The sequence below is a fragment of the Halichoerus grypus genome, chromosome 1 (genome assembly GCF_964656455.1).
Source record: "Halichoerus grypus chromosome 1, mHalGry1.hap1.1, whole genome shotgun sequence".
NCBI lineage: Eukaryota > Metazoa > Chordata > Mammalia > Carnivora > Phocidae > Halichoerus > Halichoerus grypus.
The window spans coordinates 215,650,459-215,665,325 of NC_135712.1; the positions used below are offsets into that span (position 1 = coordinate 215,650,459).

The 14,867-nt window shown below is 65.7% G+C and overlaps 2 protein-coding genes across 4 annotated transcripts; one reads left to right on the forward strand and one right to left on the reverse strand.

The window, feature by feature from the left end:
- Positions 1-1,591: 1,591 nt before the first annotated feature.
- On the reverse strand, positions 1,592-5,933 carry REEP6 (receptor accessory protein 6). Of its 2 annotated transcripts, none has more exons than XM_078058280.1 (5): positions 5,717-5,933; positions 2,733-2,826; positions 2,516-2,654; positions 2,185-2,263; positions 1,592-1,761 (listed from the first exon to the last, which is right to left on the reverse strand). In XM_078058280.1, exons 1-5 carry the CDS (start codon positions 5,829-5,831, stop codon positions 1,724-1,726), a joined length of 465 nt encoding a protein of 154 aa, XP_077914406.1. In that variant the 5' UTR covers positions 5,832-5,933; the 3' UTR covers positions 1,592-1,723. The 2 variants fall into 2 exon arrangements, with proteins under 2 accessions (XP_077914406.1, XP_035956595.1); XM_036100702.2 differs by having other exon boundaries at positions 2,185-2,353.
- An 831-nt stretch (positions 5,934-6,764) lies between these two features.
- On the forward strand, positions 6,765-14,195 carry PCSK4 (proprotein convertase subtilisin/kexin type 4). Of its 2 annotated transcripts, XM_036100693.2 has the most exons (15): positions 6,765-6,959; positions 7,202-7,306; positions 8,825-8,917; positions 8,992-9,120; positions 9,211-9,287; positions 9,395-9,483; positions 9,708-9,880; positions 9,965-10,177; positions 11,826-11,926; positions 12,005-12,108; positions 12,178-12,295; positions 12,534-12,713; positions 12,884-13,008; positions 13,299-13,421; positions 13,558-14,195. In XM_036100693.2, the coding sequence occupies exons 1-15, from the start codon at positions 6,765-6,767 to the stop codon at positions 14,010-14,012; spliced, it is 2,280 nt and encodes a 759-aa protein (XP_035956586.1). In that variant the 3' UTR covers positions 14,013-14,195. The 2 variants fall into 2 exon arrangements, with proteins under 2 accessions (XP_035956586.1, XP_077914389.1); XM_078058263.1 differs by lacking the exons at positions 12,884-13,008; positions 13,558-14,195 and having other exon boundaries at positions 13,299-13,425.
- Positions 14,196-14,867: the final 672 nt, after the last annotated feature.

A 14,867-nucleotide genomic window follows, 5' to 3' on the forward strand; every position in this document is an offset into this window, starting at 1 on the left:
CCTTGGGTGGGAGGGGCAGACCGAGGCGTACACTGCGGGTCCCCAGGTCCTTCCTCACTGTGGCTGCAGATGCCCGGCTAGGGACTTGTCTTGGGGTGATGGGAGGTGCCTCAGGGTTAGAGCCCCTCTTGGGGGTGGGCTGAGACTCAGGACTGACAGACACAGTGACAACCCACAGGCCTTAAGGCAGAACTCCAGGGTGTGGGTCCTGCGCTCCAGGTCCTGCCCCACCCCCAGCTGAGACCACCTTCTTGCTCAGCTCCCCCCACACTCCCCTGCCAGCTTCCAATGCAGACTCTGCTTCCAGGAACCTGACCTCCAAGGGGGGGGTGTTCTATTTTGTCAACATACTGCTGGATTGAGTTTGCTCTTTTTACATCTGTCTCCGTGCAACAGGCTTGGGTCTCTGCCTGGTTTTATGATCGGGGCCATGCTGGTGTCTAAAGAGAGACCAACTGCGGGCTGCTAGTGGCACTCTTCCCCCTCCTCCCCACTTCCACGAACCCACTCCGATGGCAACCGCCAGGCCCCCCACCTTTGCTGAAGGCTTCCTCGGCCCCCATGCTGCTTGCAGGGGACACAGGCTGGAACGAATGGCCACTGCCCACCCCCCCAGGGACCAGCCGGATGGCGGGCAGGAGAGGTCTCCGGTGTGAAGGCGACACTGCTTCCCAGAGCCTCCATGGGATGGGGCTCCAGGTGCCCACAGCAGCTAGGGGTTTGGCAACACCCAAGCTTAGCTTCCTTCCTCCCCCCATCTCACAGCCCCCCACCGACCGGAGCTGCCCGGGATGCCCTCCCAAGAAAGGACTTGTACTCTGATTCTCTCTCCCGGTCTGCTTTGGGAGCCTTCTCGGCCACAAGGCAAGACCTCAGGCGAGTGGGGTGGCTCTCTGGCCTCAGCTTCCTCGAGTGTAGAGTGGGGCCACACCGCATCCGCTCCTGATCAGAGGAGACAGCCCACAAAGGCCTGGCCCGGGGCTCCCCCGGGGACACGCGGCCAGACGAAGCTCGTTCAGGTGAGCTTTATTGAGTGCTCACTAGCAGGCCAGGTGTTTCAGCCTCCAGCCGTGCTGCGGGCACCGGAGCTCGTGCCTGGGGTGGGCCCAGCTGCAGGTGACCTCCGTGGTCGACTCGGAGCTGTACTCCAGAGAGGACTCGGACTGGCAGGGGACAGGCAGCCCAGCGCCCGAGCTGCCGCCGTTGGGCTGCGCCGGGGACCCCCTCTCCTGCTGTCCCCTGGACTCGGAGGCCTTGGGGGCTGGGTCCTCGGGCCCATCCGAGGTTTTGCTGGGGGGCTGCGTGGGGATGGTGGCGCCGCTGGGGGACTGCACGATGTGGGGGGCCTGGCCGGAGGAGGCGCTGGGGCGCAGCACGGCGGAGCCTGAGGACTCACGGGCTGGCTGGGGTCGGCCCGAGGAGGTGACGGACGACCGGGCTTGCTGCTGGCCGGCAGCCGGGAGGGGCTGGTTGGAGGAGCTGTCTCGGGGCCGAGGTGGGCCCCGGGACTTGCCAGGCAGCTGGGAGGCGCTGGCCGGGGAGCGCAGCGGGGACTGGCCCAAGGTGGTGCGTGAGGAGCTCCCAGGGGCTGGCTTGCTGGGCGACGAGGGACTGGTGGAGGGCTCCACCCGGGAGTAAGCCGAGGAATCCGTGGAGGACTTGGGCTGTGATGTGCCCCCCAGCTCGCCAGCCGACGGCTGTTTGTGGAGGTGGGGCGTGGCTTTCACTTGTCCTTCTGGAGCTCGGTCATGCTTGCTTTGGCTGCAAAGAGACAGCCGTGGGGGTGAGGCGGGCCTGCATGCACCTGCGGGCCCCGGCAGGGAGCAGGGCGGCGGGGACCGAGGCCGTCCTCCCCTCCTCCACGGGGACAGCTAGCTACACTATAGGCCATCTGGCACACGCACAGGCCCTACCTCCCAGGGGTGGGGGCTACGTACGGTCAGCTCCAAGGGCAGCTGTGGGGGTGACGAGAGCCCGGCCGCGGGCCAGGGTCTGCAGGACTGGTTCCCCGAAAGCAAATGTAGGAGAGAGAGGCTGACAGTGAGGGGGTGGAGACCAGACAGAGGCCAGGCAGGGTGAGGAGGGAGGGGGGCAGCAGTGAAAGCGAGCAGGGGCTGGTGGGCTGGGACACAGGCAGACCGAGGCTGGGACAGACGGACAGCCCCGCGCCCAGTGAGCACACACCGTCCCGGGTTATTCCGGCTGCCACGTCCAGAGCTCGCCCGCTGAAGTCCCTCACGACGCTGTCCACGGCCTCGTGATGCTTTAGAAACAGTGGCCGAATGGCGCGATGATACAGCATGTGAGCCCCGTTCCAAGGCCCGGGAATCATGCAGAACAACAGGAAGGCGCACTGTGGGCACGGGGCAGGAGTTACACTCTGTCCCTCGGGGACGAGCCTGGGCCACCCCATCAGACACCCCTTGGGACGGGCCTACGTCCTCAGAGAAGGTGAGTCTCCCCTTTGCACCCCGGGGGGCAGGACAGTCCCATGCGTGTCCCGAGGGGCACCCACCTTGCCCGCGTAGTAGAAAGGGAACCAGGATAGGAGTAGATCGCTGAAGAACTCGGCCAGCCCGAACAGGCCGTACACCACCCAGTACGTGAGCCACACAGTGTCGTCTTCTTTGCTTGGGCTCTCGATTGCTTTGATTCTGGGGGGAGGTGGGCAGAGTCATGGGCTGCCCAGAGCGCCCAGACGCCCCCCACCCGGACAGCCGGCAGGCACTCACGAAGCATACGCTGGGTACACAAAGCCGATCACATTGCACAGTAGAGACGCCCCAAAGCCGAAGAGAAGATACAGGCTTAGTAGAGTGGCGGCTCCTGCGGAAGAGAGCGTGTGGGCAGGACGGCACCCTCTGAGCCGGACCGTGGCGCCCCAGGCCGCCTCCTGGCCTGCCAGACACAGTCTGCAACAACCACTGCCCCAGAAGCCTCGGGGACCCCTCCAGCACCTGGACGACCCCCGCCGCGGCCCTCAGCCCCATGTTTTGTGTCTGTAACCAGTTAACCGGTCGGTCTCCCCCCAACCTCTGGACTGTGAGCTCCTCAAGGGCAGGCAGGGACCTTGGCCCTCATAGGTAGAGTAGCTGCCCAGTAAACGTTTGTTGAATGAATACGTGACCATCTGCAATTGTAACTGCTTACTCCAGGTCCTATGGGAGAGGGAGGGCACAAGGGACCAGCGTTTAAATGTAAGTGATGGGAGAAAAACCTAAAAGAAAGGCCATTCTGACATTAAGGCTTGACTCCCAGTGAGCAGAGAAAGGCAACATTTGTAACTTTGATCTCAATGGAGTTTTTCATCCTCACCCCTGCAGACAAGCCATGCGGGATCATCTTCTGTGGGGGTGTCCTGGGCGCTGGGGGGGGGAGCTGAGCAGCATCCTCGGCCCCACCCTGTCGATGCCAGGAGCACCCCCAGTCGTGACAACCACCCATGTCATGTCCCCAGACACTGCCCAGGGTCCTGAGGGGGACTGCATGGCCCCGTGTGAGGACCCTTGTCAGTGCGAGACAGCTAAGAGCAGTAGAGTCCCCCAGACCCAGGAGAGCCCTCTGCTGTTCCATCTACCACGTGACACCAAGCAAGTCTCTCTCTGCTTGGAGCCTCAGTTTCCCCATCTGTCAGTGGGATGGTAATGGCCCTGCCTCCTAAGGTTGCTGTGGGGATGGCTAAATACCACTCCACAGAGGGGCTCCTCCTGTCTACACGTTTACTGAGCACCTTCTAGGCATGCAAACACATTCCCAGGGATGAGGGCTCCAAGAAAACATTGTTGGGGGAGGCGGGGAGTCAGGAGCGCGAGCCACTCTGAAAGCATTAATGGTAAATACTGCATTTATTAAGTGCTTCTTGTGTGCAGGTCCCTTCACTTCCCCACTGTAGCTCGTTCAATGGCCAGGACAACATGGGAACCCGGGGAGTGAGGCCCAAGGTCACTCACAGAGCATTTTACAGCCTCCAGCCTCCTCCCCCAGCCTGTTATCTGCAGAGATAGAGGTCACTTGTGTACCCAAGGGCACAGTCACCCCCACCCTTCCCTCCACCTGCATTAGTCTTTGTGCCTAGGGCCTGGGGTCAGGAGAGGGAGGGGAGCCTCCCCAGTTGGCCCTAGGAGGTCACTGCCTCCTCTGGGTTTCCTCCTTTGTTATCTGGGCTGGGGATTTGGTCGTTTGGAGCAGCTGGGGCCCAAGAGTTCCCACATCTGGGCAAGGGGGAAATTGCTAGTTGGGGAGGAGTGGCTTTCCTAGGGCACCTCCCCCCTCAATCCCTATTCCTGCAGCCTCAGCAATGGGCGGATGACCTTGGACATGGGGGGAGGGTACAGCCCCAGAGATCAACAACAGATGGGGCTTGGGGGGGGAGGTGGGTAGGGAGGGGTGGATGCTCCAGACAGGGCAAGTGGTGGAGGCAGCCTCCCTCAAAGCCTCTGACTCTCTAGGCCTCAGTTTCCTCCCTGTGACTCCCAGCCTCCCCACAGGCCCCTCCCCAGTGCTCTATGACCTAAATTTCCTGCCCACGGGTACCAGGGCTGTGGAAAATCAGCAGAGAAGTCAGGACCTGCTCCCAGGGGGCAGGTTCCTGGCTGAGCTGACATGGTTGGGCACAGGAGGCCTGGGGGAATAAATGTGGGCCTTCCTCGGGCTGCCAGCCATGGGAGTACCCCCACTGGGGGGAAAAGGGAGGAAAGAGGACTCCCAGGATCTGCACACAGAAGGTGCTCCAAATACATGCCCCTGTCCTTGCCCAAAGCCCCCTGCCAGGTCTGGACAAAGTGTCCCTGAGATCCCTTCCAGGGGGCTTCCTGGGAGAGGTGGCAGCCCTGATGGGCCTGGAACACAGAAAAAGAGGGGAGGAAGGTATTTAAGGAGTGCTTACTAGACAGTTTGGGAGGGTGGTGGGGGCCAGCCAAGGTCATTGAGGAAGAAAAGAGGAGGCACTACTGGGATGGAGTAGCGGGACGATCGATCAGGCTCCATCCCAGGATGATCCCTCACAGTCAGGAGTAGCTGGACCGCCTCTCTGTGGTCCCCCACCCAATATTTCTCCAACTTCACCGCAGCAGTCAAACAACCCAATTCAACTACTCACGAAGTGGGCCAAAGCCATCGGGGAGTAGAGGGAGAGGGCAGGCTAAGGGGAGGGTACTCGCAGGAAAACAATGGAGGGAAGAGGGATGGGAGTGACCCTTCCCCTCCTGGCCTGGAGCATCTCCCGCGACAAAATGGTAAGATCTCTACGCTTGCTTCCAGGCTGGGCTCCATGTGGGACGGGGATGTGGCAAGACTCCCAGGGCACTGGCTGCCTACCCGCGGCCCTCTCCTCCCGCAGGGCGACCAGAACAACTGGAAGAACCCGACTTCGGCCTGGCGGTCACCCAGGGCCACCAGGGAAGGGGCAGCGACGGCCTCCAGACCCGAGGACGGGAATGGAGGTAATGCAGGGGCCGAGAGAGGGGGTGGCACTCGCCCTAGATCGCACGGCGGGGGCAGGCGAGAGCCTGCAGGCAGACGCGAACTCCTGGTCCACGACCCTTCCCCAGGATCTCCGTCTCCCTGCTGGACAGTGGGGTGCACCCCGCCGTCCGAGCCCGGACCCCGCAGAAGGCGCCGGCCGGAAAGGGTCAGGTCCGGGACCCAGGTGCCCCAGAGCCTCAATATGCCCGTCGGCGAAATGGGGCAGCAGTCCCGAGCGCCCCGGACGGCTCACCCGCGGCCAAGTACCGCTTGTCGACACCTGTCTTGGCTTCGAGAGCCCCTAGCGCTTCGGTGGCCAAGTTCCTCTGTTCCAGAAAGCGCTCGAAGCGCTGGCGCAGGCCGTCCATGGCACCGGCGGGCCCGGGGCTGGCAGCCCGAGCTCGACCGCTGCCCTGCGCACCTGCCCCGCAGCGCGCGTGCCGCCTTCCCCAGGCGCGAGCAGCTCGGCTCCGCCCCCGGGCTGGTCTCCGCCCCCGGGCTGGTCTCCGCCCCCGGGCTGGTCTCCGCCCCCTGCCCCCCGCTCCGGCCAATGGGAGGGCAGGGCGGACAAAGGAGGTGGGGCCTGCCCCGTCTCCCCCGCCGCATTGCCCTCTGGCGGGCCGCGGCCGCCTCAGCCGCGACTCCGGGCGAAGGGGGCGGGGCGCGGAGGACAAGGGTGCGGATTGGTGGAGCGGGGGGCGGGACGTAGCGGATTGGAAGGGCGGGGTCATGGCCGGGGATTATTGACTGAGCTGTTGTGGGGGCGGAGCTGGTGGGAGGACCCGAAGAAAGACCAGAGATGATTGGCGAGAACAGGGAAGGGGCGGGGCTGATCATAAAGGAGGAGGGACAGAATCTCAGGGCAGGGGGATGGGATGGAGCTAAATCCAGGAGGCGGGACTTACTCGGAAGAACAAGTCCGGTTGGACCGGGCAGGAGGCAGGGCTGATTCAAGAGGGAGGGGTGTGCAGGAAAGTGGGCGGGCCCAAATAAAGGGGCGGGGCCAGGGCTAGCAGCCGAGAATCCGCTCCTCTTGGTCGGAAGATTTGGTCACTGTACAAAATAGGGGAGACTGAGGCTCCAGAGGGTTTGGATCTGCGGAAGACCGGGGCGGGCCTTTGTCCCCCCCCGACCTCGGCCGGATCTTCGCCCTCCTCAAGGGGGAGCCGCAAGGCCCTCTGGGAGTTGAGGCCTTCCAGAGGTTGCTATGGCCTCGGGGGCGGGGCGGGCGCCTGGGACTCGGCGGTTTGGCCAGGGGGAGGGGCTTTCGGAGGCCCCGGCCCGGCCCCGCCCCCGCCGCCATGCGGCCCGCCCAGACTGAGCTCTGGCTGCGCCTAGTAGTAGCCCTGGGCCTGGCCCTCGTTGGCCCCTTGCCTGTGGGGTGGTCCTCGGCCCGGGCCCCCATCTATGTCAGCAGCTGGGCCGTGCGGGTGTCCCAGGGTTACCGGGAGGCCGAGCGCCTGGCGCGCAAATTCGGCTTCGTCAACCTGGGGCAGGTGGGTAGGACCCAAATGGACAGGAGGGGGGGGCTGGACGACCCCAGACCCCGGAGACGGGAGGGGTACCCAAGATATCAAGAACCCCCAGCCCACCCTTGCCTCGGCCAACTTCAGATTCTGGGACCTCTAGAGGGCACCTGGTTGGGGGGAGGATGCAAGCAAGAGGTGTGGGCCACTGTCCTGGGGGATTCCATCTCGGAGCCAGGTGCCACGGCTGCTGATGCTCCCCACGTCCCCAGATCTTTCCTGACGGGCAGTACTACCACCTGCGGCACCGGGGCGTGGTCCAGCAGTCCCTGACCCCACACTGGGGCCATCGCCTGCGCCTAAAGAAAGACCCCAAGGTGAGCCTGGCCTAGGGGTCTTGGCCACCTCCTGCTATTCAAGGCACCTGCTCTCTCTTAGTCTGGGTTTCCACTTGGTACCCCCCCGCCCCTCTTCGTACAGTGGGGACCATCTGTGGAGAGCAACAGGTCACAAATGGGTGCCGCGCTCACCTCGGGGCCTGGCCCACTGTCAGCATTTTTTGTCTCCCCGCCCCCCCCACTCCCCTCCTCTAGCTCACCCTGAAAGATCAAGGTTCCTCTGTACTCCATAAAGACGGCAGGTACCGTTCTAGTTCCTGGAATGGAGGGAAGGGAATTGGCCCTTTTTAGGACAGAAGCAATGGCTCCAGAGTAGGAACCTTGCCTAAAGTCACCCAGCAAGACTGTGAGATGCTCGGAGAGGTGCCAGACTAGGGGAAAAGGCTTTAGATGCCAAGCTGGGGAGTTGAGGCTGAATCTGCAAGCCCTCAAGAGTCATGATGGGGTATGGGCTGGGCCCCGGGGCTGATTGGCATGGAGGTAAGAGGCTTGGTAACCTGAAACCCACTGGGAGCACTGGGTGCAGGAGTTGCTGGTTCCAGATGGGGTCTACAGGAGACAGGCCACGGTTTGCCAATGGATTGGATTTGTGGGACAGAGAGAAATCAGGGCCAGCTCCCAAGTCTGAAGCTGTGCAAATGGGGAGACAATTACCCCATCACAGATAGGGGTGAGGGCACATGAACTGATTTGGGGGGTGGGAGATCAACAAGGAAAAAGGAAGGGCAGAGGTCTGAGGAAGAACAGCCTGGGGCAGGCAGAACAGCATGTGCAAAGGCCCTGGGGTGAGGGAGCCACTGTGGCTGTTGTAGCAGAGGGAAGCTGGTGAGGGCCAGATTAAGCAAAGCTTTGTGGGCCCTGGAGAGGGGGGCAGCATGGGAGGGTCTCAGCAGGGAGTGAGGCTGCAGTGTTGTCTAGAGGCACGGGGGCTGAGGGGGAACCCGGGAGGAGGCAGGTATGGCCATCCAGGGATGCCTTTTGAGGGGTGGGGAGGAGTGGTAGAGAGAAATGGCCACTACAGGGGGGAGATGGGCAGGTCTCAGGCAGAAGGATCTAGAACAGGGACTAGGGAAGGGGCAGGGTTGGACTTCAAGAGTAGTTGCCACATGTCAGTGGGCCCAGGGGACTGGTGATCTGAGGGCTTTGGTCCCCTCTGAAGGCAGAGCCTCAGGCACACAGGGACCCCAAAGAGCAGCCTCAGCAAACACAAGGTCCCGGGCCCTGTTCCACACCATGAGGAACCCCGGACAGGCAGTGGACAACCCAGACACATCCCACCCAGCCATAGCCCCACAGACAATCTCCCCTTGGTGGACCTGGGGAAGAGGCCTGTCGACCATGGAAGCAGCCCCGGGACCCTTTGACCGGGAATTGGTGGGAAAGACTGGGAGGGGCAGGACCCTCTAAGGTGCATGGGTGTGGGGGCAGGATCGTTGGGTGGAGGGTGGGCTGGCTCTTGGGGTCCAGCCCCCTCCTGCAGTGTGCATCCGCCTCTAGGTGCAGTGGTTTGAGCAGCAGACGCTCCAGCGGCGGGTGAAGCGCTCGTTGGTGGTACCCACAGACCCCTGGTTCTCCAAGCAGTGGTACATGGTGAGCAGGCCGGGCTGGGTGGTGGGGGCGGGTGGGGCCAGAGCCCCACTGACCCCAGCGCCCGCCTTGCCCAGAACAACAAGGTGCAGCCGGACCTGAACATCCTGCAGGTCTGGAGCCAGGGGCTGTCGGGCCAGGGCATTGTGGTCTCTGTCCTGGATGATGGCATCGAGAAGGACCACCCGGACCTCTGGGCCAACTACGTGAGACCACGGGGACCGGAGTGCTGGGTGGGGGCTGCCCCAGGCCCCACAGCCGGCCCCCCAGCCCTCATGTCCCCGCTCCGCCCCCAGGACCCCCTGGCCAGCTACGACTTCAATGACTATGACCCAGACCCCCAGCCGCGATACACGCCCAGTGATGAGAACCGGTGAGCCTGGCGTCCTCCAGGGTGTGAGGCCCACCCCCACCCCGTGCCTTGCGGGGAGCCGGTGGGTGGGGGGCTGTAACGGGCTCCCCTCGCCCCCTTGGCACCAGGCACGGGACCCGCTGTGCTGGGGAAGTGGCAGCAATAGCAAACAATGGGTTCTGCGGCACAGGCGTGGCCTATAACGCGCGCATTGGAGGTACGCGGGCTCCGGCTCCTTGGGCCCCGGGACGCTGGGCGGCCGGGGGTGCCAGATCGAGGGCAGCCCCAGGACGGCACCTTGGGGGGGGTACGGGGCCCCGCACGGATGCCCTCCCTCCCGGGGGCTGGACAGACCCGCAGGGGTGGGGTGCGGCGGGGCAACGCACAGAGGCCCGACGCCCCCTCCCGCCCCTCCCGCCCCTCCCGCCGCGGCCCGTGCAGGCGTGCGCATGCTGGACGGCACCATCACGGACGTCATCGAGGCCCAGTCGCTGAGCCTGCAGCCGCAGCACATCCACATCTACAGCGCCAGCTGGGGCCCCGAGGACGACGGCCGCACGGTGGACGGCCCCGGAGTCCTCACCCGGGAGGCCTTCAGGCGCGGCGTGACCAAGGTGAGCGCACCCCGGGGCCTCGGCGGGCCTGGGCCTGCTCCCAAGGCCGACGCCCCCATCCCGGTCCCCCGTCCCTGTGTGCAGGGCCGCGGTGGGCTGGGCACGCTCTTCGTCTGGGCGTCGGGCAACGGCGGCCTGCACTATGACAACTGCAACTGTGACGGCTACACCAACAGCATCCACACGCTCTCGGTGGGCAGCACCACCCGGCAGGGCCGCGTGCCCTGGTACAGCGAGGCCTGTGCCTCCACGCTCACCACCACCTACAGCAGCGGTGTGGCCGCAGACCCGCAGATCGTGAGTGCCCGCGCACCCCGAGTCCGCCAGACAGGCTCCTCCTCCCCGCCTGTCCCCTGCCCCCTCCTGACGGTCCCCTGCCCCCTCCTGACTGTCCCCTGCCCCCTCCTGACGGTCCCCTGCCCCCTCCTGACTGTCCCCTGCCCCTCCTGACGGTCCCCTGCCCCTCCTGACGGTCCCCTGTCCCCTCCTGACGGTCCCCTGCCCCTCCTGACTGTCCCCTGTCCCCTCCTGACGGTCCCCTGCCCCCTCCTGACGGTCCCCTGCCCCCTCCTGACTGTCCCCTGCCCCTCCTGACGGTCCCCTGCCCCTCCTGACTGTCCCCTGTCCCCTCCTGACGGTCCCCTGCCCCCTCCTGACGGTCCCCTGCCCCCTCCTGACTGTCCCCTGTCCCCTCCTGACGGTCCCCTGCCCCTTCCTGACGGTCCCCTGTCCCCTCCTGACTGTCCCCTGCCCCCTCCTGACGGTCCCCTGCCCCCTCCTGACGGTCCCCTGCCCCTTCCTGACTGTCCCCTGCCCCCTCCTGACGGTCCCCTGCCCCCTCCTGACTTTCCCCTGCCCCCTCCTGACTTTTCCCTGCCCCTTCCTGACGGTCCCCTGCCCCTTCCTGACTGTCCCCTGCCCCCTCCTGACGGTCCCCTGCCCCCTCCTGACTTTCCCCTGCCCCCTCCTGACTTTCCCCTGCCCCCTCCTGACGGTCCCCTGCCCCCTCCTGACTTTCCCCTGCCCCCTCCTGACTGTCCCCTGCCCCCTCCTGACGGTCCCCTGCCCCTTCCTGACTGTCCCCTGCCCCCTCCTGACTTTCCCCTGCCCCTTCCTGACGGTCCCCTGCCCCCTCCTGACGGTCCCCTGCCCCCTCCTGACTTTCCCCTGCCCCCTCCTGACTTTCCCCTGCCCCCTCCTGACGGTCCCCTGCCCCCTCCTGACTTTCCCCTGCCCCCTCCTGACTGTCCCCTGCCCCCTCCTGACGGTCCCCTGCCCCTTCCTGACTGTCCCCTGCCCCCTCCTGACTTTCCCCTGCCCCTTCCTGACGGTCCCCTGCCCCCTCCTGACGGTCCCCTGCCCCCTCCTGACTTTCCCCTGCCCCCTCCTGACTTTCCCCTGCCCCTTCCTGACGGTCCCCTGCCCCCTCCTGACTGTCCCCTGCCCCCTCCTGACTGTCCCCTGCCCCCTCCTGACTTTCCCCTGCCCCTTCCTGACTGTCCCCTGCCCCCTCCCCGACTCTCCCCTTCCCCTTCCCTGACTGTCCCCTGCTCCTTCCCTCCTGTCCTCTGCCCCTCCCTGACTGTCCCCTGCCTCCTCCCCTCCTGTTCCCTGCCTCTCTCACTTGTCCCCTCCCTGACTGTACTCTGTTCCTTCCCGCCTGTTTATCCCTCACTTTCCCTCCTGCCCCCTTCTCTCCCATCCCCTCGTCCTAATTCACTCCCTCCTCCTCCCCTTCTACCTGTCCCCTCCCCCCACCTTCCCTCCTGCTCCCCACGTCCCCTCCTCCCAGGGCTGCCCCGTGACACCCCTTCACACACCCTGTCTTCCAGGCAGGGCCAGTTCCCCAGGGCCCTGTTCCTGGTGGGATCTCCGCGGTACCTTCTTGAACCAAGTCTGGGTTTTCGTGTGTACAGGCCCCCCAAGTGCCCCTGTCTGCCCCTAGGTCACCACAGACCTGCACCACCAGTGCACGGACAAACACACGGGCACCTCGGCCTCGGCCCCGCTGGCTGCGGGCATGATCGCCCTGGCTCTGGAGGCCAAGTAGGTGACGGAGGGGAGCCCGCTCACCGCGCTCACCCCCAGCGTGGCCCCAGCTCACCCGCCCTCGCCTGCCCCCAGCCCGTTCTTGACATGGAGGGACATGCAGCACCTGGTGGTCCGGGCGTCCAGGCCGGCACAGCTCCAGGCTGAGGACTGGAGGACCAACGGCGTGGGGCGCCAAGGTGAGGCAGGGCCAGCTGGAGGTGGGGCTGCCACGCCGCGGGGCGAGTGACGACCGCCCTTCCACGCAGTGAGTCACCATTACGGCTATGGGCTGCTGGACGCCAGGCTGCTGGTGGACACGGCTAGGACCTGGCTGCCCACGCGGCCCCAGCAGAAATGCGCCATCCGGATCGTGCACACCGCCACGTGAGCGCCCTCCTCCACTGCCCTCCCCCCGCTGTGCTCGCCTGTCCTCTCCCTACACCTGTCATTACCGTGGGGGGGGGGGGCTGGCAAACACGCGGGAGGCTGGTCCCGAGGCCTCTGCTTACTCATCTATCAAAGAAGAGGGTGCGCCCACGATCTGAGCCCAGACCCCACCTGCTGGCCGCCCATCCCCCAGCAGGCCCGCAGGAGGGGCCCTCACCCCCCACGCCACCCCTAGCCCCATCCTGCCGCTGATGCAAGTGAGGAAGAACGTGTCGGCCTGCGCTGGCCGTGCCAACTACATCCGCTCGCTGGAGCACGTGCAGGTGCGGCTCTCGCTGTCCTACAGCCGCCGGGGGGACCTGGAGATCTCACTCACCAGCCCCATGGGCACCCGCTCCACGCTCGTGGCCATCAGGTACCGGGGCGGAGGGCCGGGCCTGGGGCAAATGCTCAGGGCGGGTCTGGGTGGGTGGGTCTGCTCCGGCCAGACACCTGCCCCCCGCGCCCTCCCCCCCACCCCGTGGGAGCCCCCCCGGCAGCCAACACGGGGCCCGCTCCACCCCCCGCCCCCGCCTTCTGTCCCAGACCCTTGGATGTCAGCGGCCAAGGCTACAACAACTGGATCTTCATGTCCACCCACTTCTGGGACGAGGACCCGCAGGGCTTGTGGACTCTGGGCCTGGAAAACAAGGGCTACTATTTCAACACGGGTGAGAGCTGCACGCAGGCTGGGGCCTCGGGCTCTGGAGCCGCCCGGGTACCCCACTGCCAAGGGGCTCCCAGCGGTCTCCCCGAGAGGCCGAGCTGGTGTGTCTGGCGCATCGTACGTTCCCATCGGCGTTCGGTGCCCGGTGCACAGCGGGTGCTCAGCCTGGGCGCCGTCCGGGTCTGGGACTGCAGCTCGGGGTCGGGTGGCTGGGGAGAGGGGCCCGGAAGGGCAGGACCAGGCTGCCAACAGCCTCTCCCCCTCCTCCCCATGCCCACCGCAACCCCTGCCCAGGGACGCTGTACCGCTACACGCTGCTGCTGTATGGGACGGCCGAGGACATGTCGGCGCGGCCCCCGGGCCCCCAGGTGACCAGCAGCGCGTGTGTGCAGCGGGACACAGAGGGGCTGTGCCAGGGTGAGTGCCTGGCGTGGCCCGGCCCGCCTGCTGGGAGGCGGCAGCCGCGGGCAGTGTGCGTGTGCAGCCCGGGGCGGGAGGGCCGGCAGGGCGACGGGCCTTGGCCTCACCCCCCGTGTGTGTGTCCCCAGCGCAGAATGCCACGGCCCCGCCTACATCCTGGGCCACCTCTGCCTTTCCTACTGCCCCCCGCGGTACTTCAGCCACACCCGGCAGGCAGTGACCGCGGGGCCCGGGCGCTCGGCCACACCCGCCCTGCGCGTCTGCTCCAGCTGCCACCCCTCCTGCCACACGTGCCGCGGCGGTTCCCCACTCAACTGCACCACCTGCCCCCCCGCCTACACGCTGGACGAGCATCGGGGCTCCTGCTCTGGACCTGCCCCTCCCAACAGCACCCCCCGGCCCACCGCAGTGGCCCGCCCCAGCTGCCACCATGGCCGAGCCCAGGCCGTGGTCCTGGCCTTGCTGGCCATGGCCTTTGGGAGCCCCTTCCTCTGCAGCGTCCTCTCCGTGGGCTGCCTGCCGCCGTGCGGGGGCCTCCCCCATCACCACCCCAGGTCTGGCTGCTGGCGGGAACCTAGAGACATTTGACGAGGGGCCAGGCACCGCTGTCCTGCTCCTTTGCTTCAGACTGGAACCCGGGCTGGGGCTGCGAGAACCTGCCCTGAGAAGGCCCTGGCTGATCACTGAGGCCCTCAGGCCAGGGGCGGCCTACCTGGAACCCTGGACCGGAAATTGGCAGGTCCAGGGGAAAGAGAGAGAGAGAAAAGTCTAGTTACACAGTTTGGGGTGGGGGTGGGGTGGGGTGGGGCAGAGGTCAGGCAGTGACGACCATCCCTTCCCAGCCCCAGAAGTGGGGGGGAGGGGCGAGGGGAGCAAAGGACACCATCCAGAGTCTCAGGCACCACATCCGGCCTCAGAGTTTGCAAATAAAGGTTGAATAGGAGGTGCCAAGTCTGCGGTCTCCTTTGGGGAAGGGGCAGGCCCCCCATCCCCATGGCATGGTTGGGGGTTCCCTTGTGCCCGCGTGGAAACTGTCTTCTCCCGGACATCAGGCCCTGCAGGACCCAGCGGCCCACAGAGGAAAGGGGGTCAGCCCAGGTTCCAGAGACCCCAGTTGTGGTGGGGGCCCAAGCCAGGTGGAGGGTTGCATTCCTAACTCCCTAAGTTCCCCTCCATCCTGCTCGGCGAGCTTCTCTTTAACACTGAGAACTCACAGAAGCGTGATTCTCAAATGCTCTTCCACCCACACGTGCGGCCCTGGGGACGGACCCCGAGCCCACGATGCTCAGGGAGGGAACCAGACACGGAAGGCCACACGGGGTGTGAGTCCACGTGGGTGACACGTCCAGAGCAGGCTCATCCACGGACGGGAAGGGGGCTCGTGGGGGCCGGGGGCTGGGGGGGGACAGAGAGTGACGGCAGATGGAGACATGGCTTCCTTTT

What these genes read in the sequence shown, in the direction of transcription:
- REEP6 (XM_036100702.2), bottom strand. Translation starts at nt 5,831, where the DNA reads ATGGACGGCCTGCGCCAGCGCTTCGAGCGCTTTCTGGAACAGAGGAAC. An exon ending in CAAGCGGTACTTGGCCGCGG is followed by an intron (nt 2,827 to 5,716) that starts GTGAGCCGTCCG and finishes TCTCTTCCGCAG; the next exon opens with GAGCCGCCACTCTACTAAGC. An exon ending in CTTTCTACTACGCGGGCAAG is followed by an intron (nt 2,354 to 2,515) that starts GTGGGTGCCCCT and finishes CCGTGCCCACAG; the next exon opens with TGCGCCTTCCTGTTGTTCTG.
- PCSK4 (XM_036100693.2), top strand. Translation starts at nt 6,765, where the DNA reads ATGCGGCCCGCCCAGACTGAGCTCTGGCTGCGCCTAGTAGTAGCCCTG. An exon ending in ACGCCCAGTGATGAGAACCG is followed by an intron (nt 9,288 to 9,394) that starts GTGAGCCTGGCG and finishes CCTTGGCACCAG; the next exon opens with GCACGGGACCCGCTGTGCTG. An exon ending in CACAGAGGGGCTGTGCCAGG is followed by an intron (nt 13,422 to 13,557) that starts GTGAGTGCCTGG and finishes TCCCCAGCGCAG; the next exon opens with AATGCCACGGCCCCGCCTAC.